The sequence below is a fragment of the Amblyomma mixtum genome, chromosome 3 (assembly GCF_055824585.1).
Source record: "Amblyomma mixtum isolate Tamu chromosome 3, ASM5582458v1, whole genome shotgun sequence".
In the NCBI taxonomy this organism is placed as follows: domain Eukaryota; kingdom Metazoa; phylum Arthropoda; class Arachnida; order Ixodida; family Ixodidae; genus Amblyomma; species Amblyomma mixtum.
Genome location: NC_143014.1, coordinates 371,940,898 through 371,964,304, shown reverse-complemented (window position 1 = coordinate 371,964,304; position 23,407 = coordinate 371,940,898). Strand labels below are relative to the sequence as shown.

General features: G+C 49.7%; 1 protein-coding gene across 1 annotated transcript; it reads right to left on the bottom strand.

The window, feature by feature from the left end:
• Positions 1-9,347: 9,347 nt before the first annotated feature.
• On the bottom strand, positions 9,348-22,475 carry LOC149356776 (uncharacterized). The gene is made up of 6 exons (XM_089576431.1): positions 22,260-22,475; positions 22,051-22,186; positions 21,753-21,989; positions 21,330-21,562; positions 18,493-18,553; positions 9,348-9,371 (listed from the first exon to the last, which is right to left on the bottom strand). Exons 1-6 carry the CDS (start codon positions 22,364-22,366, stop codon positions 9,348-9,350), a joined length of 798 nt encoding a protein of 265 aa, XP_089432557.1. The 5' UTR covers positions 22,367-22,475.
• Between the last annotated feature and the right edge of the window lie 932 nt (positions 22,476-23,407).

The following is a 23,407-nucleotide window of genomic DNA, read 5'->3' as shown; positions in this document are numbered from 1 at the left end:
CGAGCGTCGCACACAGCCGAGGAAATGCGACGAGTTGTGAACTCCCGACCAGCGCCGCTCACTATGCTTCCACTGTGGCGAAGCCGGTCACGTCCTCCGGCACTGCTCATACTGAAGACTGGGCATCCGAGGGTTCTCTTACGACGCTCCAGGACCCCGACCCGGCCGGCGACCAGCCGAAATCGAGGAGTTTTTGCGTCGGGAAGGATGCTCATCGCCGAGCCGCCTATCACGTTCCCCGTCGCCATCTTCACCGCGCTTTGTATCTTCTAGCCGAGGTTACACGATGCGTGGACGCGCCCCCAGCCCCCGATGGTTAAACTGAATAAAGCAGCCTCTGGAGGTGAGGTTGCTTCTGAGCGCCAGATCAAAGATCCTCCATCGACGAAAACACAAGACCATGCCTCAACTACGACGACAACACCGACGACGACGACGATGCGACCAGACTTGAACCTTATACCACCGCCCAGAGAAGTAACGTCGGGGTACGCCCACCGGAGTTTCACTGCCCGACAAAGCCGAGATCGTACGCCGAAGACAACGTGCAATACGAAGACACGAACAAGTGACCTAGAAGTTAAGGTCGACGGTCACACGGTTACTGCCTTGGTGGACACCGGAGCTGACTACTCCGTCATGGGTGGGCCACTCGCTGTCCGACTAAGGAAAGTAACAACAACTTGGGATGGCACGCTGATCCGCACCGCAGGTGGTAACCTGATTACGCCGTCAGGACGCTGCACCGCGAGACTTACTGTAAATGGGAGAACCTATGCCACAACCTTCCTGGTCCTACAGCAATGCTCGCGAGACGTGATTTTGGGAATGGACTTCCTGAATGAACATCGGGCGATCATCGACCTTCGATCTAAGTCGATCAAGCTTTCCACGGAGAACACCATACCTGCTGCTACGAGTGCAACTCATCATGTTGCTTTAAACGTCCTCGACGAAGCATTGAGCGTGCCGCCCTGATCGAGTGCCCTCGCCTGCATAGGTACTGGAGACATCGAAACTGCCGAAGGCGTCATCGAGGGGAACACCCAGCTATTCCTGGATCGAGGACTGGCCGTCACAACGGGAGTCGCCCAAATCCGAAATGGCCAAGCCCAGGTGCTGCTAACCAACTTCACCGAAGAATACAGGCATCTAAACAAAGGTACGACGATCGCTTTACTGGACGAGCTGGCAGACCTCAGAGACATCTTTGTCGTACCTGACCAACCCGTAGAAGCATCTGACCAGCGCCATCAACCAACGTTTGATATAAACTCAGCATTACCACGGAGCAGACAAGACCAAATACGCAGTCTTCTTCAAAAGTGCAGCGATTGCTTCCCATCAGCATCGATTGTGCGACGAACCCGGCTTGCCAAGCACCCCATTGTCACTGACGAACACGCCCGACCACTGCGACAGAGCCCCTACCGCGTATCGCCGATAGAGCGGCAAGCTATCCGCAAGCAAGTTGAGGCAATGCTTCGTGACGACGTCATCCAGCCATCGAGGAGCCCCTGGGCAGCACCAGTTGTCCTAGTGAAAAAGAAAGACGGCACCCTTCGCTTTTGCGTCGATTACCGCCGCCTGAACAGCATTACGAAGAAGGATGTCTACGCCCTCCCCCGCATCGACGATACATTGGACCGGCTGTGCAACGCTAAGTACTTCTCATTGATGGACCTGAAGAGCGGCTACTCGCAAATTGAAGTCGAAGAAAGAGATCGCGAAAAGACTGCGTTCATCACACCAGACGGACTCTTCGAGTTCAAGGTGATGCCATTCGGCCTGTGCTCGGCCCCAACGACGTTCCAGCGAGTAATGGATACGGTGCTCGCAGGCTTGAAGTGGCAAATTTGTCTAGTCTACTTAGATGACGTTGTTGTCTTCTCCACAAGCTTTGAAGACCACCTCAGAAGGCTTCGGATAGTGTTGGAAACAATCAAGTCTTCAGGCCTAACACTGAAACCAGAGAAGTGCCACTTCGCCTACGAGGAGCTGCTGTTCCTTGGTCACGTCGTAAGCAAGGATGGAGTTCGCCCAGACCCTCAGAAGACGGCTGCGATCGCAGAGTTTCCACAGCCTAATGGCAAGAAAGCTATACGCAGATTTCTTGGATTGTGCGCTTATTACCGGCGATTCGTCAGGAACTTTTCGCGCATCGCTGAGCCTTTGACCCAACTTACCAAGGCGCACGTGCCTTTTAAATGGGAAATGCCGCAAGAGGAAGCTTTCAAAGAGCTAAAGCGCCGCTTACAGTCCCCTCCTGTGCTCGGGCACTTTGATGAAAACGCCGAAGCCGAAATCCATACCGATGCAAGCAGTGTGGGCTTAGGAGCGGTCCTCGTTCAGAAAAATGGAAGACAGGAGAAAGTTATCGCGTACGCTAGCCGTTCACCGTCGAAAGCCGAGGTCAACTATTCGATGACCGAGAAAGAATGTCTCGCCATTATTTGGGCCACGTCGAAATTTCGCCCCTACCTGTACGGACGACCATTCAAGGTTGCGAGTGATCACCATGCTCTGTGCTGGCTAGCCAATTTGAAAGATCCCTCCGGTCGCCTTGCTCGTTGGAGCCTGCGTCTTCAAGAATTCGATATAACTGTAGTCTACAAATCTGGCCGCAATCATTCCGACGCAGACTGCTTGTCGCGAGCCCCCGTCGACGCAGGAAGCGAAGAAGAAGACGACGATGCTTTCTTAGGACCGGTAAGCGCCAGCAGTTTTGCGCAGCAGCAGCGCTCGGATCCTGAGTTGCAAAGCATAGTTGATTACCTGAAAGGCAAGACCGCATCGCCTCCTTGAGGGTTCAAACGCCAACTGTCGTCCTTCGTCGTTCACAATAATGTCCTCCCGAAGAAGAACTTCGCGTCCAACAGGACAGTACATCTTGTCGTGCCCAAGAATCTTAGGCAAGAAATTATGCAGGCATGTCATGATGAGCCGACTGCGGGGCATCTCGGGATTGCTCGCACGTTGCACCGCATCCATGAAAAGTACTATTGGCCGTGGCTAGCTTCGGATGTTTCCCATTATGTGAAAACATGCCGTGAGTGTCAGCGACGGAAAACGCCTCCGATTAGACCAGCCGGACTCCTGAACCCCATACCATCTCTAACTAAGCCCTTTCAGCAAATAGGAATGGACCTCCTCGGCCCCTTTCCGACTTCATCATTAGGTAACAAGTGGATCATCGTGGCCACTGACTACATGACCCGATACTCCGAAGCAAAAGCGTTGCCTAATGGTGCCGCAACAGAAGTCGCAAAATTTTTTGTCGAACAAATTCTCCTGCGACACGGCGCCCACGAAGTGCTCATCACAGACAGAGGAACGGCATTTACAGCGGAGCTGACGCAAGCCATTTTAAACTACAGCCAGACAATCCATCGGAGGACAACTGCCTATCATCCGCAAACCAACGGCTCACAGAGCGTCGGAACAAGACCATCGCAGACATGCTCTCCATGTACATTGACGCCGAACACAAGACGTGGGACTGTATTCTGCCCTACGTGATCTTCGCCTATAATACTGCCGTCCAGGAAACAACCAGGTTTACCCCATTCCAGCTGGCATACGGCAGGAAGCCCACGACAACACTCGACGCAATGCTCCCGCACGTTTCCGATGAAGACAACCTCGATGTCGCCGCCTGCCTTCATCGCGCCGAAGAAGCCCGAAGACTTGCGCGGCTTCGCATTCAAGACTAGCCGCACACCGACGCGCGACGCTACAATCTGCGCCGACGAGACACGCAGTACAAGCCAGGTGATCGGGTTTGGATATGGACGCCAGTTCGCCGCCGTGGATTGAGCGAAAAGTTGCTGCGACGCTTCTTTGGCCCGTACAGGGTTCCCCGTCGCATCGGTGACCTCGACTATGAAGTCATCCCCGACGGCACGACAGCATCTCAGCTACGCCACACACTCCCGGAAGTCGTACATGTCGTACCCCTGAAGCCATATTATGAACGCTAAAAGACTCGAAGTTTGCGTTCTCCCTGTTTATTATGCGAAGCATACTACTTTAGCTACCACTTCAGCCCTTCACCGTGGTTATGCGCCTCCAAATCACGTGATACATGACGTCACACCACGTGACACGATGACGTCACGACAGTAGAGAAACGGGGGCCCACCTCGCGCCGTCTCTGTGGTTGTGCGCCTCCAAATCACGTGATACATGACGTCACACCACGTGACACGATGACGTCACGACAGTGGAGAAACGGGGCTCCAACTTGTGCCGTCGCTGCGGTTGCACGCCGTGTGAATCACGTGGTATGGTGACGTCACACTCCCGCGCATTTCGAACGCGCGTTCACACTCGGTGTAGATGAAACGCTCGCTCCACAGGGCAGGCGGACGCGGCTTCCGTGGCAATCCAGGCGCTCACCCAACGCGCGTCTCGGGGTTAGTCGGCGTTCCGCTGTAGCCATGCTGTTGTCTTCCCCCACGACGAAGGCTTCTAGTGGTTGTATTAAAATGACCAAGTATTCAACCAAGGAAAGCCATGTATTACCAAGCCTAGCCATCAATATGCTTCGCATCTGTCCAGGGTTAACCAAGTTAAGCCTCAGCCATTTTTGTTTCATTTTAATGCATCGAGACGATGCTTCTTTGGGAGGGCGGTAATGCCACGTATAATTGTAGTGTGCGTTCGTTCGCGCAAGGCCGCAGGAAAGGGGTGTTATCATTTTTGTTCTTGACGCGAGAAGCGACCGGACTAATCTCGATTGATCACAGCCATGAAGAGCTGCATCTACGTGTTTCCAGATAACTCTAGATGATCTCGACCTGTTATCTCGAAGTTTCCTTGCCGGCTTTAAATTGAACGATGCTGCGAGCAGCGGGCATCCGTAGTTCGACGACTGACGACCACGTTTGTTGCTTACGCTGCCGCCGAGTGATACAGTCCTTTTGCGGGCGCAAGTCAGCCCAAATAAAGAGCTTCGTTTCCAAGTCTTGTTGGTGTCCTACTGACCGCTGGACTGCCGCCACTACAACGTGACAATATTCTCGGCAGGGTCGTCTCTGATGAGTCCCAGGATGAGGCTAACTGTTCGCGTCATGCGACGAGAAATATGTCGAGGCCACCGCGGTGCCTCAGTGGTTATGGTGCCCAGCTGCTGACACGAAAGACTCGTGTTCGGTCCTGGCCGCGATGGTCGAATTTCGCTGGAGGCGAAATTCTAGAGGTCCCTGTACTGTGCTATGTCAGTGCACGTTAAAAAACCCCAAGTGGTCGAAATTTACAGCCCTTCACTACGGCGTGTCTCCTAGCCTGAGTTGAATCGGGACGTTAAGCCCACATAAACCAAGAATGTGTCGAGGGGCAGAAAGACGGTAAGCCCGGTGTGTACAAAATGCGGACATTGTCCTAAGCTCTAGACGCGGTGGACCTACTGGGCTGCTAACTCGGCGGGCACAAAAACAGAGGAGATGGTATGAAGGCATCTGCTGAAAAGGTTATCTTTCGGTTAAAGACAACGCAACAGCGCCGCATCACATATTTTTTTCACTATCAACATGAAAAGCGAGGTGGTGCCAAGGCTAGCATTGAGCACAACGAAAACAGTGCTTTTGTTTGGTTCCAGTTTTTCGCTTATGATTAGTACTTTTTTGCGTATGCAGGCGCTCGGCCACAATGGGCGCTGGTACCTTCGCGATGCTTACATGTAATAAGCGGACTGTCGTTTACAATAATTAGTCAGTGTATATAAACAAGTTATGGCTATAACGAAAAAATACAGCACCTTTCGACTTCGTTACAACAAGATATAGGTGCACCTCGATAAGCCTATCTTATCTCTAAAAATTAGTGACAGGCTTCCCTGAAGCACGCGGCATTGAAAGTTCACTCAAAAAGGCTGCATTGTCTAAATGGCATACGAAAGATAACCATATTGCATAAAAGAAAACAATGTACTCTGAAAGCTTAATTCCAGGTTTATCAAAGCAGCGCTCCTTCCTCGAATGATGCAAAGCTCCCCTCTCAGTGAAGGAAGCATTTGTTGCAGATGCTTTTGATGCCTCAGACTGTTGCAGGCATCATGTGTGCGCCTCTTCAAACAGGTGGGCCCACTTTCTGAACGCAGTATACCTCAGGAAGGTGAACCTTGAAAACAGGTATAAAACAAAGCTTGAAAACAATCTTGCGGATGCAGACATATTAGCACCAGAATAGCACAACCTCCAACATTAACATTTCAATAACGAATGGAGTGGTACAGGATGCACTTCGCCAGGCTGGTTACTGATGTTCTGCCACAGACATGTGCCAGGATATGTTAATTACAAACAAGACAGCTCTTCTGCCTCATGCTTGTGTTCTGATATTGTGAGCACAAAATTAATTAACCCACATTAAAACTAAGGCCAGAATGAGTGGGAAAAAATGCTTCGCATTTCTTCAGCAAGAACGTGCGAGTATATTGCTGCTCATGTGGTGTGCCACTGCAAGACAAATTTATTATGCGGTTTTCCGACTCTCTCACACAGAGTGTATCCATTTTCAATCTTATGAGCGTAACTTTTAATACCGTATCTTGCTTGCTCTTCCTTGAACAATGCTGTGCAGCAAACTTTAAGCAAGTCATCTTTTGCATATATGGCAGCACGCATAGATCTGCATACATCTCGTAACTGATTTGAGACCTCATTACCAGCATGCAATAGGATTCTACAGTTAGCAGCATTAGCCGACAAATAAGTCACACTTTGAGAACTCGGTCTAGTTCAGGCGTATTGAAAATGGGCAGTCAATAGAGCTCCGGAACAGTTTCAAACAAAGCCAGCTACTTGCATACTCGAATAATATGTGCTAGCAAGTATGCTTATAATAAATACAATATACATCTAGCGCACGGGCTTTAGCCGCATGATGATATGCATACAAGCATATTGGTCCTCATACAAAAACCAGCGCAGAAAATGGTATCGCGGGATGTGGCCAAGCTACTTTTACCAGCTGAAACTAATGCAGCCTCCAGTGAGTAACAAAACATGGTTATGTGTCAACTCTGTGACACAGTTTTAAAGCAGGGCAATTTGAAATATCACAGGCCAAAATAACCTGCATTTCCATTAGTGCTAGCCATCAACCAATGAAAAAGTATCAGTCAGTGGTGTTGACCACAAGCCCTTCACCTAGTCTTGTCTAAATTCACCGAGAACTGAAAAGGCTGCAACCATTCAGGCCCGGAATGTAGTCCTGCGCACGTTGATAAAAACATGCTGTTACAAGATGGCAAGCCGATGAAGATGGTACATGAAGGATGGTGATGGCATGATTTTAATGGCGCTGACGGCCTGGCGCGAGAGCTCCCGCCCGTACCACTGCACAGTTCATCGTCTTCTAGTCCGCCAAAATTGTTTATGTAATGTTCGAACTAATGCAGATTTCAGTACGTGAGAATGCAATGAAACCGAATGCTTGCCATAATTTGGCTTTAAGACTTCACAATTTCAAAGCAAAACCTTCCTCCTCTTGTTATTTGTCTAAAAAACAGCCACCTGTTTTGTACACAATGGTCACTAGCAAGTGCTTGCAATAGCAATACATAGAATGTCCCACGATATTTTAGTCTATCAGCTACAATATGTTGTATACACTTTCTCTGATAATCATTATGTGATAGAATTAGTAGTTTATGTATATTCGAAAGCAGTAATGATTTGTCGGAAGCCTACTTTACACTCATGCTATCTGCACATTTCCAAGCTCCTCGAAAGGAGTAAAAAATGCAAATGGCCATTTAACAGCTGCTACAGAGGTGGGCTAAATTGCCACCGAGTCAATAGTTCACTAAACCGATGGCACAATGCAGAACGTCGAGATTTTAAGTGTCTTTGCACAGGGGCATGCACACTAAAACATGGGGTAGTTAGTTACTTGTTTAACAACAAAATTAGAGCAGTAGAATAACTATGAAAGTGCTAGGCTCAAGCACGTAATCTTTTCTCCGGTAACTGTTGCAAAAAAAATCTGGTAAATGTGCACCAAAAACTGCATAAGAACTAGAACAGTGTGCCATAAGAATCGAGTCGGTGTTAAGAGCGTTTAGGGTTACTTTTGAAAAACTAACTTCGTTAAGGAATCGTTGTTGGCAACACTAGCGGTGCCACAGCTTATTCTGCGACTTAAATGCACGAATCCAGTTACCATCTACACCTTTCCCTCGCAGTGTCTACGAAATTATATCGGTCCATCTGGCCACATCTTCACAGAACTCGCGAAAGTAAAATCAACCCAAATAAATTCTAACTTGCAGTGAGTTTCGAACTTAGGCCCCTTGCGTGTCCAACCGTAAGTTAGGGGTTTAAATTGCTCGGTTACCGCTAAAACACATATATGCCACTTTCTAAAAGTCACACAAGCTTCCAAACACTGCTGTCCCCGATAAGCACAAATAAACGACGACTTCATGGCAAAAAGGCAGCATGGAGAAACAAGGAACACAGCTAGGAAACAGAAACACAAGAAGAGGGCTGTCTCGAGCTGATTGCTTCCTCTGCAGCAAAAAGGCAGGATGTAGTGGTATGAAACTGGTCAGAGGAGAAGACAAACGACTGCACCTATTAACACCGAAATGGCTTGGTGCTGCACGCTTAGTGAACATATAAAGGAACAAATGCAAAATAAGCACAGTAAAAAAACTGAAAGGTAGCTAAAAGTGTAAGATTTGCCACATGACATCCTGTGAGCGGCACTGCCGTGGCAATCAATATACCTCTGGTGTTTCTTCCTGCAGCTTTGCTTTCTTTCTTTTGCTCAGGCCTTACAACTTGTACCAAGCTGAAGAAAGCACGCCCACCGTGCTAGCAATCTTGATCAGACTGCACAAAATTGTGTGCACACTGAATGCAAGAAGTGTTTTGCTTGGGTGTCTCGTCAGTGTTTACGGGGAAGTGCTTCGTTACAAACTATCTGGAAATATACCCCTACAGTTGACGACATTATTAACGAAATAGCTGCGGTTCTTGGCCTCTTCACTTGGGCGAAAAAACTGATGTGCACTAAATGTACACATGACGTCAACAAAACGGTGTCTATGCACACTCTTACTATCTTTTGCATGACTGATTTTGAGTGCGCCCGTTGGAGGGACAAGAAGCTCTTCCATGACTGTTGCTCATAGGGCCAACACATTTCGCGTTCACAAAACAAAAGTTCCTGATCTGAAAACAAAAACGTGCTGTTAGCAGGAATCTCTGCGGTCAATTCTGTCAATAAGTTATGAGCACAACATTTCCAAAATCTGAAAAGCAGTTTGCCAGCCGTTGCTCGTGTGGTAAAGAACTTAACTGTCACCAACACATCACATAACATTAACGATGGTCTTGTCACTGAGCCTGGCTCCAGGGCACCTGTCGTGACAAGCCATCAATATGTCATTAAGAACAGGAGCAAAGCAGGATTCAATGAGAACCTTTCTTTAGACATTTACATCAAGGGCAATGCTCAGCAAACTGCTGGCCAGAAAACTTAGCGAGTTGAGCTAAGGTTTGTCCAAAATCTAAACTTTTTGTTTTCTGGTAAGAACTGAAATTTCCCCGCCACAGCGGAGTTAGGAGGGCCCCCACGGTAGTGTTAGTTATCGTGGCTTGCCGTTGCCAAGCTGCAGAAGCATAGAGCCTCGCCGTACTTGGCCACGAATTCACTTGACGGCGCGGCAAGTCACGCAAAGTGTATTGCCGCGGTCGATAGAAGATATTTGTGTACAAACGTTGAGTGTTGGGGCCTTGGGAGAAATGCCTTGAAAAAAACTAGAGCAGTGCATGACTAGTAGGAGACTAAAATTCAACTAAGAACAGAACTAAACCACGAAATCTGAAACCAACCTAAAAGCTGGCCAAGTAATCGCCCCAAAAAATAAAAACAGGGGTCTAAAAAGGAGATTACTGGCCTAAAACCACTAAAAATACTAAAAGGTGCTAAAAGTCAAGAGGTGTCAGTACTAAAAGTCGCAATAGGTGTGAGGGGCAAGGCCTTCACTTTACCAGCTGCGCGAAGCGGCTAAGCATGATGATGCTCCCAACTAAGGTTCAGGCGGAGAGCCATCCAAGGTCGGCCTTTGTGAGACCATGAACATCGCCAACCCTGGCGGTCTCCCTGCAGAGCAATGACCTTGCCCCAAAGGCCATCTCCCAGAACTTCACTGTTTCACCTGGGAAGTGAGGGCGGGCGGAGTTGCTCGTACTTTGCTGCCTTGTAGGCGCACATGCTTTTCAAAATACCCACATTTGTGTCCCATGTCACAGCAAAATCGACATGTACAACCCCGCCCTTCCTATTGATCATATCCGGGTGTAGACGTGAGCCACTCGGGGCTGCAAACGTCTTCTCACGTTCAATGACCCCAGTAGGGTCCTTTTCGAGAATCAACCTGGCGACGTCCTTCGCAACAAAGTTGTGGCGCTCAGTGCGTGGCAAAGAGATAGACTTGCACTCCTGGAGAATGTGATACGCTGTTTTAGGAGCGCGGCCACATCGCCGGCATAGGCGGTCTTCCGGATTTGCGGAGTGTTTGTTTGGCACTGTTCAGGTGGGATACAGATTGGTGCGTAGTCGCAGAGCCTTAATGCTGTCCGCGTGTTTCATCAGATTTGAGTTGTAGGAGAGCCATGAATTGGCTGAGAATTCATCTTTAAGGCAAAAAGATCTTTGTTGGAGTATTTCGCCTCCAGTTTCTTCCACCATCTAACGGAACCTTTCTTAATGGCCAAAATAAGTTCTTTGTGGGAGGTCACCCCCTCTGGCACACCAAATTGCTGGGAAATTTGGTTAAAAGACGCTTGCAGGACGTACTCAAAAAGAATATCAACAAAGTTGTCACATAGGCAAATGACACGTCCTAGTGCCTTCAGTTGGACTGCCTGAGCAACCCGCTGAAGCTGCAGGAGCCCATGTCCTGCACACCTTGATGGCAACCACGGGTGGGTGTTTGGGAAACTGTGTGGTAGATGCAGAGCTCTCTTCACTACTCCTCCTAACAACTTATTGAGGCGACCGGATTCGTTCCGGACATTCAGTGTTTTGGACGCAGTGTAAAGAAATGCTGGGACCACCAGCTGCCGGAAGCAGTGCAGTTTCTGGAATGGATTCAGGCTAGCGGTACCTATGAGGCACAGAAGGGAGCGCGCCTTAGCAGTTTGCACCTCTGGTAGCTTTGTGAGGTGAATTACAAGGCCCAGATATTTTATTGGCGTCTCTTCAGCAACCGATTGCACCTGCACACAACGGAGGGAAACGGGTGGCAGCTCGTACCTGCAGGCTATGGCACTACGGTCGTAGCGTGAACCAAAGTATTTCGATTTACTGGGGCTGAGGCGCAACCCAGCATTTTTAAGGTACGACTCAGACTTACGAAACTAAGGCTGGAGGCCTTCAAACGTGTCTGATACTAAAACCGTGTCGTCCGAAAATGCTGAGGCACTCAAAGATGCACCTCGCAGGTGCACCCCTAGCCCCAAGGCATTCAACTGCTGTAGCAGGGGATCCAGAACGCAGTTGAAAAAGAACGGAGATAACGGATCTCCTTGCTTTATTCCTCTCCGAAGAGGGACTCTGATGTTATCAGTCATACCATCAGACCAAAATGTAGTGGTCCCAAACATGTACATGTCTCGTATTAGCGATATGAATCGCGGTGGGACATTTCTTCCCTTCAAGGCCACAAGCAAGGCATGGTGCGACCCTGAGTAGAATGTCTTTTAGATGTCCACGCTAATGGCAAATAGTGGGCGGTGACGTTTTTTCATGGTTCTCATGAGCGCTTGCAAAATGAGCGAATTCGAGGACGTAGATTTGTCGTCTGAAAAACCAGCCTGGAACTTGTGGAACTTGTTCCCTGCCGATAATCTTGCAAGTACCATTTTCGCGAACAGTCTCTACAAAACAGGAGATATTGTGATTGGCCGGTATTCACCCAGTGAAGCTGGTTTCGCACATTTCGGAATGAACACTGTTCGTGAAACCTTGCATTCATGAGGAACCAAACCAAAAGCGTACCAGTTATTAAAAATGAGCACGAGCACTTCGGCTGATACCTTTCTCAGTTCAGTCACCGAGACGCCATCCGGGCCAGGAGCAGATTTGCTAGGGAAAAGCCGTAGGGCTGTGGCTACCTTATAAGCCACAAATAGGGCTTCATTCAAGTCAGCCTGTAGTTCTGACGAAATTCCAGATGGTACTGGGTCAGAGTCACTGCTAAAAATTGGATCCAATTCCTCGTGTAGAGAGTGCAGCTAGGAGGGCGACCCTCCAACAGCAAGGCGTCCGCTAGTACCGAGGGACCTAGTTTATATAAGCGCTGGTGCTCACGATACCGTGCAGCGCGACGCTGCCTCCTAGAGAGTGACTCTGTAGGAGTCTCAGCTCCCTGATTATCCGTGGTTTTACTTTTGGGAGGACGTCGACACACCTTAAAGTAATCTAGGATGTAGTTGATGTCGGTCACTCCCACAGGACCTGTACAAAGTGCTGTAGCAAGTGGCGCGTTATCTAAGCCCATGGATTTCAGAGCGTCCAGGGTATCCTCGAAGCCTTACTGCAAAGAGGTCTGCATAGAAGAGTTCCAGAAGGGTTGCAACACAGGTGGTTGCACCGAAACTTGTGGAGCGAGTTCTAAGGCCGTTTTGTATGCCTCTGTATGACGTGCATTCGCAATTCCCTGCACTGTCCGAGTCTTAAAGACTTTGTAGAGGTCATTTTATTGTTCTTGTCGGCCCTAAAGCCACTTCTACATTCGCCAATGCCGCCAGATCCGATGAGGTCCAACGACAATGCGAATAGCATGCCCCCTCGTGTCCAGCATCAGGTAACATCCTTGATTGGACCTTCAAGGACTCTTTAGTAAGAGTGTTCAGCAACGCTTGAAGTACCGCTTTATACTTGCTGGATCGGCGAATATAATCAATTGCGTCTTCGGTCGAAGTACGAAATTTTTGGGAAAGATTCGGCAGCAGAGGGTGGGTGTCGCGATACAAATTCTCCAGTCTGGCCAAATTCCGCATTTCTTGATCTTACCAGCATCCTCTTGTTGTGGGAACATACTGGCGACGGCCGGGTCCAGTGCTGGCCTCAATAGACCGAGCGATGCAGTTGGAAGACAACTGTGTTGTTCTGGATACACTTAATTCAATGGAGTAAACAGGCCTTGGCTGGAGGTGGGCTCGCCTTGAACTAGAGAGGCGTGGCTTGTAAGAACTGGCTGACTTACATTAGAGATAACGTGCACAGGAACACTTGAGGATGCTGGCAAAGAAGGACTAATGCCGCATACTGGAGCAATGAGTGTAGGGGAATCTGTACCCAATGAATCAGGTGCTGAACCATATGTAGGCCTTGTGTCCGACGCGGCTGTATCAGGACACTCAGTCTGGAACTGCGAACCAGGATGGAGAGGGGCTACTGAAGTATTGGATACTGAAGCCCCTCCATCTGTACCAGAGCTAGAGTGATCAGAGCCAATGGTAGTGCCCATCTGGTGGGGCCCCTAGGCTTAATCCTCACGGGGCATTCAGCAGTGCGATGAGGCCTGCTGTGAAGTCTTCCAATATTTGCCACAAAAAACGCAGTGCCACAGTAGTTGAATGTTGTGGGTGAAGTAATAGGCCTCAAGTTTCATCCGTGATGTGATCCTTGTGTCGTAAATATGGCATACATGAGCCACATCCCTACACACACCTCTCTGACCTATAACAAAATCCCGTGCATAGGTTGCCATGACTTTGTGGTGGTCATGACAATCACCCATACAACACACCAGCACTAATAGTCTATCACTCAGTGACCATTCAAACCACTAAGCCTAATGCAGAAAGTAAGAGGAAGAGAAAAAAAAAGAAAAAAAAGCGCTAATACACCACCTAGTGGTCACCAGCCCTAATAGGCTATCAGCCAATGATCATTGAAGCCACTAAGCCTAATGTAGGGAATGAGAAAAAAAGCACTAATACACCACCCAGTGGTCACCAGCACTTAATGAAAAAGAAAAAAAAGAAAGAAAAGGAAAAAATTCAAATAATTCAATGCAACTAATTAACCACCCAACAGTCAAAAAGCACCAGTACAGTCCTCTATACCAAACACCAAAAAAGGCCCCTGTGCAAACAACCAGCTGAAGCCACCAGTCTAAATCGGAAATTGCTTGGGTACTACCCACACCCGAAAACCAAATAACCAATTTCTGCCCAAGTGCGGGCCATAGCAACCAGCTAAACACACAGAGCTGGACAATGTCGGCCTTTGCAGAATACACTATAAGCACTATGAGCACTAAGCACTATTAACACTGGGCACTATGAACACAGCAGGTCGAAAAACCGCGTCTGCCTGGGCGGGCACCCGCGCAAAACAAAGGACTGCCTCCCCCCCCCGATGCTCGCGAAAGAACGGAGAGCCGCCACCAGCTCAGCCACGAATCTCAACTCAAAGAGGAGGCTCCAGTTACGAGCCAGCACAAGTCCAATAGGGCGAACCCTCTGCACCACTTTCTCGGGGACGCCGCTTTCGACCCGTCGGTCACGCGACGCGACGAACCCGAAACAGTCCACAGGCAAAGCCCCTTCCCATCGAAGTGGGGCGCTCCTTCGACCAATTTATGGGCGAGCGAACCCTTAGCAGCTCAAGCTGCCCTTCCTCCGCAAATCAGAGGGCGTGGTTTTCGAAACTGAAAACCCGATGGGACCACGACGAATGCGATAGCTGGAATACGCAGAAAAATGCGTCAAAAACTGCTGAGGCAAGCAAAGGTCTATTATAATCATTGGCAATGCCTCTACTGTTTAGGAGAGGAGCTCAGGGTACAGTGACACCCGACACTTTAGGAAGGACCACTTAGAGTCTAAGTCCCAGGTGGCTGAATCAATAAGATGCACAGTTGCGCACAACGCTACTGCTTAAGAGCTCTCCTCAGGGTACAGCTCAACCGAACACGCCAAAAAAAAGTAGACACTGTGCAGATGCTCAGTGTCCCAACTGTTTAAGGGCACAGTGCAGCCCGATAGCAAAACAGAACAGAAAGCAAAGAACTGACACCAGAAAGGCTCTTTGAAAGTTCCCCGCTCAGGGTACACCACAACCCAACGAACCCTACTGTTTGAGAGCAATGCTCAGGGTACAGCTCAACCCAACACACGAAGAAAGAAATGTCACCAGTAAACGTTTTCTAGACAAAGGTCTAGGGGAACCAGCTGCCCTTGAGATCTAATATATCGTTTAGGCCGAAGCCTAAACTCAGGGTACAGGGTAAACTGCTCAGGGTACAGCTCAACCCAATGAACCCAACTGTTTGAGAGCACTGCTCAGGGCACAGCTCAACCCAACACACCAAGTAAAGAAGAAATGTCACCAGTAAAAGTTTTCTAGACAAAGGTCTAAGGGAACCAGCTGCCCTTGAGGTCTAATATATTGTTTAGGCCGAAGCTTCTACTGCAAATTAGAGCAAAGAACTGCAACTGAACTTGCTCAAGGTAGCAGTGAACCTAAGAAATAATCGGTGAGATGCGCTGTTGCACTGAGGGGTCGGGTCCTGTTCGGCTGCCTGCCGGAGGCCCGGAGAGTTTCAACAGTAGCATATTTTCGCCCCAGAAGACTTATTACACAAGCCTGAGGTTGTGAACACACGCTCAATTAGACAGTCGGTGGTGCGCCACTGTGGACTGCTCTTAGCCGCTTTCGCGTTTCCCGGGGTCCGCCACGAGGAGGCGGCAGTCCATGGAACTCCGAAGAAGTTTTCGGCCTGCCAAAGAGTTTTCCCCCGGCCATACACAGACTAGGCCAGGGCCTGGCCACTTCCTAAGTGCAAATCTCTTGCACAGAGTGCTCGGTGGACCCCCACACCAGAGACTGCTCTTGTACCAATTTATATTTGGTCATCCTCGGGCTCGAAAGCCCTCCCATCGAGCGTGGCGGACCGTTCAACTACTGCCACCCCGTTGGTCGTGTGTGGGTCCAACCCACGAGCTTCGGAAAGGTGGGGTCGCTACTCCCCGTGGTGCCCCTCTGTGATGTGCACCCCTGCCAGACGCCGAGGCGCCCTCGACTTCGGTTAATCAATTCGTGCCGTACTGCAAGCAAGAGCCCGATTCTACCAACTTTTATTAAGCGTCTTTTATTTGACGTGGTTGCGGAAACTGGTCCTGCAACGCAAATTTTTGCTGTAGTAATGTGACGTTCTGTTCTGACAGGTTGAGTTGGACCTGCATGGCATCTAATCTTGCATTAGTTTGGCGGAACTGTCCTTCGGTGCGAATCATGAAATCCTCCATATGCTGCATGAAAGCTCTTAATTCCTCGGGGCTCACTTCTAAGGGGGTTGGAGATCGTTGCACTTCGGCCGCCGGGGTCGGGGGCCAAAAGTCAAAATACGCAACGAATAACAAACCAGGCCCGAGACAGGCTCATACACGAGCGCCGTTTCGGAACTGAAGGCTCCAATCAGAACAATGCCCAAAACCATGGCTAAACAAACTCCACTAGAAATCTGGCAATGGAACTGCAGGGGGTACCGCCAAAAGCAGGGACTCCTAATGCAGTTTTTACATACGCAAGGCTCCACACCCGATATAATAGCTTTACAGGAAACTAACACGACACCGTCACTCAGGGGATATACGTGCTACGATAGCGGACGCACGGCAACCTTGGTCAGCAAAACGTTGGTAGCCATAGCCCATGACCCAATTCCCAACACCAAAATTGAACACTTAGTGACGGAAATTATTCCCAAAAAGAAGCGTAAGGAAAAGGGTGTCTTTCTCGTAAACCTCTATAGCCCGCCTCGCCAGCGGGACGCGAATTTTCATACTCTCTTTCTAGAGGCCAGAAAACTTGCGAAAAGCAACTCGTTGTTGCTTGTAGGCGACTTCAACGCTCGCGGACAGCAATGGGGATACCCCACTAATAATCAGAAAGGTATACAGGTTGAGGATCCGGCGGAAGCGATCCAATGTACCCTCTTAACAGACGAACTTCAACCCAAGCGCCTTGGCACTTCGATCTGCCCGGATACGTGTCCGGACTTAACGTTTGTCAGGGGAGTGAAGCACGCAATGTGGGAGAATCTGCTGGAGAATCTAGGCAGTGACCACTATATCCTGAAGACCACGATAGCAGCCACCAACATCAAGCGCAAGCTCGGCACGGCCAAGATCACCAACTAGCCGGCTTTCTGCAAGGCTTGCGCAGACCTGGAAGGGGGATTACTTCCATAGGGGATTGGTGTCAACAACTTAAAGACATCCAGAAGCGGTACACTCAGGAAGTGGATCGCACCGAGCAAACGCCAGAGGCGGACCCTCGGCTCATCAGGCTGTGGGAGGCACGTCAAAGACTCACCAAGCGCTGAAAGAAGCACCGCTTTAACAGGAAGCTCAAGCTCAAGATCGCAGAAGTCACCAAGATAGCGGAGGAGTACGCGACCCAACTGGCCAGGCAGAGCTGGCAGCAGTTCAGTAGTTCGCTGGGGAGGGCACCCTCAGCACGGCCAAAACGTGGCGTATACTCAAGACCCTCCTCGACCCTACCCAAACCAGGGCCGAAAGCGGGAAAGCTATCCGCAGACTCATCCACACCTTCGAGGGTACGGAAGAGGAACTGCTAGATAAGGCCAAAGATAAATGCTACGGCACGACCTTGCCTGCGGCATACGCGAAACCATACCTGGGGAAACCGAACACCCACTTAGACAGGCCGATCACCAGGGAAGAAGTGTTCGCTGCCATAAAGGCATGCACGCGCAACACTGCGGCGGGAGCAGACAAGATCCAGAACGCACTCATACGCAACCTCTGCGACGAGGCGGTCGACCAACTGACCACCTTCCTCAACTGGCACTGGGCCGCAGGAACGGTTCCTGAAGAGTGGAAGCATGCAGAGGTCGTAATGATCCCCTAACCGGGTAAGAAACTCCAGATCGAAAATCTCCGACTTATCTCACTCCCCTCCTGCCTAGGCAAGCTCTACGAGCGAGTCGTTACTCGGAGGCTCCAAAGCTACATGGAAGAAGAAGACCTGTACCCCCACAGTATGTTCGGCTTCCGAGCCCACCTCTCCACCCAGGACATCCTCTTACAACTCAGAGGAAGTCCTCACCAACGTCCCGAGCGTAGGCGAGAACGTGGTTATGGCCCTCGACATCAAAGGAGCCTTTGACAACGTTAGCCACACGGCTGTAATGGAAGGACTCGACAACCTCCACTGCGGCGAAAAGATTCACAGCTACGTGAAGGCCTTTCTCTCCAACCGCACTGCAACGGTTGGGCTCGGAGACCTTCGCAGCGCTAAATTTTCGACCCCCAACAAAGGCACACCTCAAGGGTTCGTCATCTCGCCACTACTTTTCAACGTGGCCATGATCGGCCTCGCGAGAAAACTCGAGATGATCGAAGGCATACAGCACGCAATATACGCTGACGACGTCACGGTCTGGGTTAGCACTGGGTAGCTCGGCCAGAAAGAAGAACGACTGCAAACAGCGGCTACCTGCGTGGAAGAATATGTCAGTTCATGAGGCGTCGCCGGCTCCACCGAAAAATCCGAACTCCTGCGAGTCCACAAAGGGAAACACAAGGTAGGGTCCCTCAATGTCTCCCTCGAAGGACAGCTAATTCCCGAACGAGACAAGATACGAGTCTTGGGAATGTGGCTGCAGAGCAACCAGCGATGCGGCCATACGCTCGGCCTTCTCAAGCAATCGACCACTCAGGTCGCCAGAATGATCACGCGCGTGTCGCAGAAGCGGAGCGGCATGCGAGAGGGGGATACCCTGCGCCTGGTTCAGAGCCTGGTGGTCAGTCGCGTGGGTTACGCCCTCCCGTACTACAACCTCAACAAAGAAGTGGACAGTGCAGATACCATACTCCGCAAAGCTTACAAGACAGCCCTGCATCTACCAATGAACACCTCCAACGAAAAATTACTGGCTCTTGGAATTCACAACACCTTCGAAGAGATCAAAGAAGCCCAACTGGTCACGCAGTTAGCTAGGCTCCAGCAGACTCCTACGGGGCGCTCGCTCCTTAGGCGACTTGGGCTAGGCGGAACTGCGGAATTCGAGAATCATACTGCGAGCATACCGGACGCAATTCGCCAGACGCTAAAGGATCGCTCCCTTCCCCGGAACATGGACCCCAACTTGCATGCGGCCCGTAGGGCAGCCCGGGCGAGGTATGTACTATCGGGCCGGAATGAAACGCGAACACGGGAACGCGTGGCCTGTGGCTAATTTTGGTACAGCGCGCGCCGTCTAGCAGCGTCCGCGATAAGCTGCTGACGTGTGCACTGGGTTGGTGGCTTCTTCCCCAGCCGCCCTGTGTGCAGCTATTGTGCCTAGAAGTGCAGCCTTCGCTCGGCTTGCCGCGGTTTGGCAATCCCCGTCTAGCTCCAGCATGGCGCTAGCCGTGTTGCCTCGATACCGACACTCGCCAGTCCACGATCTGGGCGAGCGGGATGACGTTGCGGTTTTCTCTTTTTTTTTTATGACTGCGTTATCTCTCAGCGCGATCTCTCGGCCATTAGCCTGCCGGATGACCTCTGTCATGAACGTGCTAGTGACGGCCGCTTCGGCGTGATGTCTATGTTTAATTTTTGCATCACATACATTTCAGTAAAACTTCATTTGTGCAATATTTGTGCAATTCACTTGCTCGTGCAATTTCAGTTGTGCTGTGAATAAAAGAGTGAATTAATTAAGAGTCAATAAAAACTAAATCAAATAGGGAAACTTTTTTTTACGGCACCTCAGTGGCTTTGGCAAGTGGCTTTTAATTCCAATGTGGCGGGCTCGATCCAGGTGGCGACGGTCGTATATCAATTAAGACGAGATACAAAACCGCCCGTACGCTGTGCGATGTAAGCGCACTTTAAAGAAACCTAAGTGGTCTAAATTAAAATTAGCCCTCTACAACGGCATCCGTCATAGCTTCTGCGACATTTCAGAACGTTTAACTAAAATTGTCGCATTTTTTTTTACGCATACACACAAGAAAGATTGACCTGAGCCTTCGACATCCTGCCGAAGCAGATATCGCTTGCACGATCATAACCGACCTCATTGGGCAGTCAAGCTTCATCGTTGCACTGAGAAGTAACGCGGTAGTTAGGAGGAGCAAAAACCACATCGTCATCCTGCTAGCCGGGACCGGAGTCATGACGTCGGATTCAAAGCGATGTGGCTGGGGCCATGCCGGTGCTAGACGGGGATTGCCAAACTCGGCAAGTCGAGCAAAGGCTGCATAGGGAAGAAGCCACCAACCCAGTGCACACGTCAGCAGCTTATCGCGGACGCTGCTAGACGGCGCGCGCTGTACCAAAATTTGCCACAGGCCACGCGTTCCCGTGTTCGCGCTTCATTCCGGCCCGATAGTACAACAAAATCTAGCTACAAAATCCACAACGGTATACACGGACGCGGCTCCGTATACAGGAAGCTCACATAACAGGACAGTGGCGGTAGTTATTGATTCCAACCTAAACGCTACTGCTTAAGAGCACTCCTCAGGGTACAGCCACGGCCGCTCGATGCAAAGCGCAAAGCGAGGTGCGGCCCGCCACGTCGCACAGAAACGGCGTCTTGGGCCTAGTTCCAGGCGCGCCCGCCGCAGCGCCACTGCTCGGGGACAACAGCTCGCAGGGAACCGCCGCGAAAGCTACGTCGGTATGCCCGGTGCTGACTATTTGAGGGCGGTAACAGTGCCTTTTCTAGTTCCTCATTACGGACTGCATTTTAAAGTCGTCATTGAAAGCGCCGATTATGTCACAAATCACCGCAACAGGTGGGAATCTGCCTTCTACTTGATGCCTGATCTTTATCCATGAAAGCTGCTTGTACGATGGACAACCGGGCGAGCGGCTCTGCTGCGTTAATGCGCCTGAAGCTTTTAATCTGCTTTTATTCACTTCTCGCGAACCCATGTATACTTCCAGTTGTAGCGTATAAGGACGGTGAACGAGATGGACACACACAGCGCTACACAGAGCCCATCTATGTAAGTTACTGCAAGTTAGAGCAAAAAAAATCATAATAGCTGAAGTTATGGACTATTTCTAAGCGCAACTGCAGCCGAGAAAACCGGAAAGTACTTCAACCAGCAGCTTGACACTTTTATTGCAAGGTCACATAAAAAAAAGGAAGGAACCATTTACAGACGGAGAACCTTCCTTGAGAGAGGTTTGTGAGAAACCTCAAAAGTCGCTCCACTCTAGAATTAACTTTCCCAGCCCAGTAAGTTATCAGAGGTCGCAGCAACTTGCTTAAACATATCTTGCAAAGCTCCTCAGTGTGGGCACGGTCGTTGTTTTCACAGATGAGTTGCGGGCACCGTGTAAAGTGTGGAAGCAGTACTGACATCAAGATCTTGCACAGCTTACGGCTTCGCCTGACCTCTGGAAGCTTCATTACTCGGTTAACAAAGATGCACGTGAGTTGGCAAATTTTGACCGCTTCCATTTTAGGGTACATCAAGCCTCCACTGTCCATGTTTTTGATTAGCCCGTAAGCTGGTCCGGTCAGCTCTGGTGCCTGCAGCAGGGTCTTGCATGACTCGCATGTCACCTGAAAACCAGTGCCAAAATCCCATAAAGCAACAACTTAGCAGCGATAAAAAATGCTCCGGCTCAAAATATCATCAGAGTAAATATAAACAGTTATGCTACACGAAGCATAATGCACAGGTTTTCTACCAAAACCACTAAAACTAGGCAAATTACACGGTTTGGGTCCACGTAGAGAAAACTGCTCATACCTTTTCGTTGCATGCTCTCGCAACGCAGCCAGCCAGAAAAGGAACTGGTGCTACCTCAAGGTCTGTCTCGGAGCTTAGCGTGAAGAATCCGAGCTCACTGGACAATTCCCTGGTAGCAAATTCAACGGCAGCTGACAGGGCAAATGTTTCGGCATCCGGAATTTCCAGCCTCAGAGGTGCCTTCATTTCAAAAGAAGTGGGTGCATTGCCACTTTTTGCAGCTTGAAGGATACCAACCTGAAAAAGAAAGTGAGAAGAGTCAAATATATTTTAGATATTTAAAAATTTTTAACAATACCTTTAGCAGTTTCTCCGCTGTAAAAACTGCAGTCCTGGCATCCACCCTGTCGTTGCCGCCATTAAACTGTCGAAGGCAGCTAAACAGCGATTCCACAAGGTCGCTGTTTAGGCCGCGTGTCAAGACGTAGCGAAAGCTGCAATTAATAAAATTACTTCTATAACACATTGATAAATGACGAAAAGTAGAGCCGAAGAAAAGTTACCTACTTTATGTGGTCAAGGAGATATTCAATCAGTGCCACTGTTGACCTTATTGTGAGAAGCGTCGCTTCGTAGGTCTCTTTGGTCATTCGCTTCGATCGGCCGCCATTCATTTGGAGATCTTCAAGGTAACAAATGAAATCTAGTTCCAGCCAGGAGAGTCTTTCATCATCTGTGACGAAGAACGGTTCCTCATGCTTTCCCCTCCGTACCTTCACTGCACCGATATGATGAAGGGCATACCATTTCGCAATCATCCTCATAAAACTGATTGTGGCCGAGCTGTCCTTGAATTGGCCTGCATCAGGATGACAGTTTGGGTTCTCCTGAAGAAACTGGAGTGTTGCTATTGTTGGCTCAGAAAATATTTGAGTGGCCCTGCACACTTTCATTTTTTCCAAGTTGTTGGGTTCAACGTGTGCACGGGTAAGGAACCTGACTGGCTTAACCAGCAGCTGTGACTGAATTTCAAAGAGCTTCTTTAAGTAGAAACCACCTTGGATGAGTGAATCGCCATCTGTCATTTGTCGCTCAAGAAGGTTAGTGCGAAGATTCTTTACAAGGTGATTAGGGTCAAATGACAAGAACAGTGGGTGGCCTGTCCACAGAGAGTGAGGCAGGGCATGCGCAAGCGAGCCATCATCTGAGAGGGCTTTGAAAAGAGCTACGTTTGTTTGGTGGTTGTCGGTGAGGATTCTTAGTACGCGAAAACCCACATCTTCGACTGCCTTCATGACTTCCATTGTTATTGTGGCGAGCTTGTCGTTCTTGAGGCACCGTGTGAAGAAACATCCAACCGGTATGACGTAGGCTGTCGATAGTCCTCGTAAAAGAAAACACAACAAGCGGTTTGCCACCCGAGGGGCTGTACTTGCTTGATCCTCGGGGCCCATGTCAACAAGACCAAATATCTTGTCCACCTGTCGGTCCTACACAACTTTCTGAGGTATACACATCTCATCGACAACGAGCGAACAGTATGCTTCCTGCTCCACACCTAGCCCTTCGTGCTCCACACGCAGCCGCTCTCTTATCAATGAAGTCACTCCAACTTCCCCGGTTGAATGTCCTATGTAATTCTGGAGCGTAGCACGACATGGGAGCTTCAAAGGCCTCTGCTTCGAACGTGTTCATACCCTTTGTTAGAGCTCGCT

What these genes read in the sequence shown, in the direction of transcription:
- LOC149356776 (XM_089576431.1), bottom strand. Translation starts at nt 22,366, where the DNA reads ATGAATGGCGGCCGATCGAAGCGAATGACCAAAGAGACCTACGAAGCG. An exon ending in TATCTCCTTGACCACATAAA is followed by an intron (nt 22,187 to 22,259) that starts GTAGGTAACTTT and finishes TATTAATTGCAG; the next exon opens with CTTTCGCTACGTCTTGACAC. An exon ending in TGACATATTCTTCCACGCAG is followed by an intron (nt 9,372 to 18,492) that starts GTAGCCGCTGTT and finishes TTGTCACGACAG; the next exon opens with GTGCCCTGGAGCCAGGCTCA.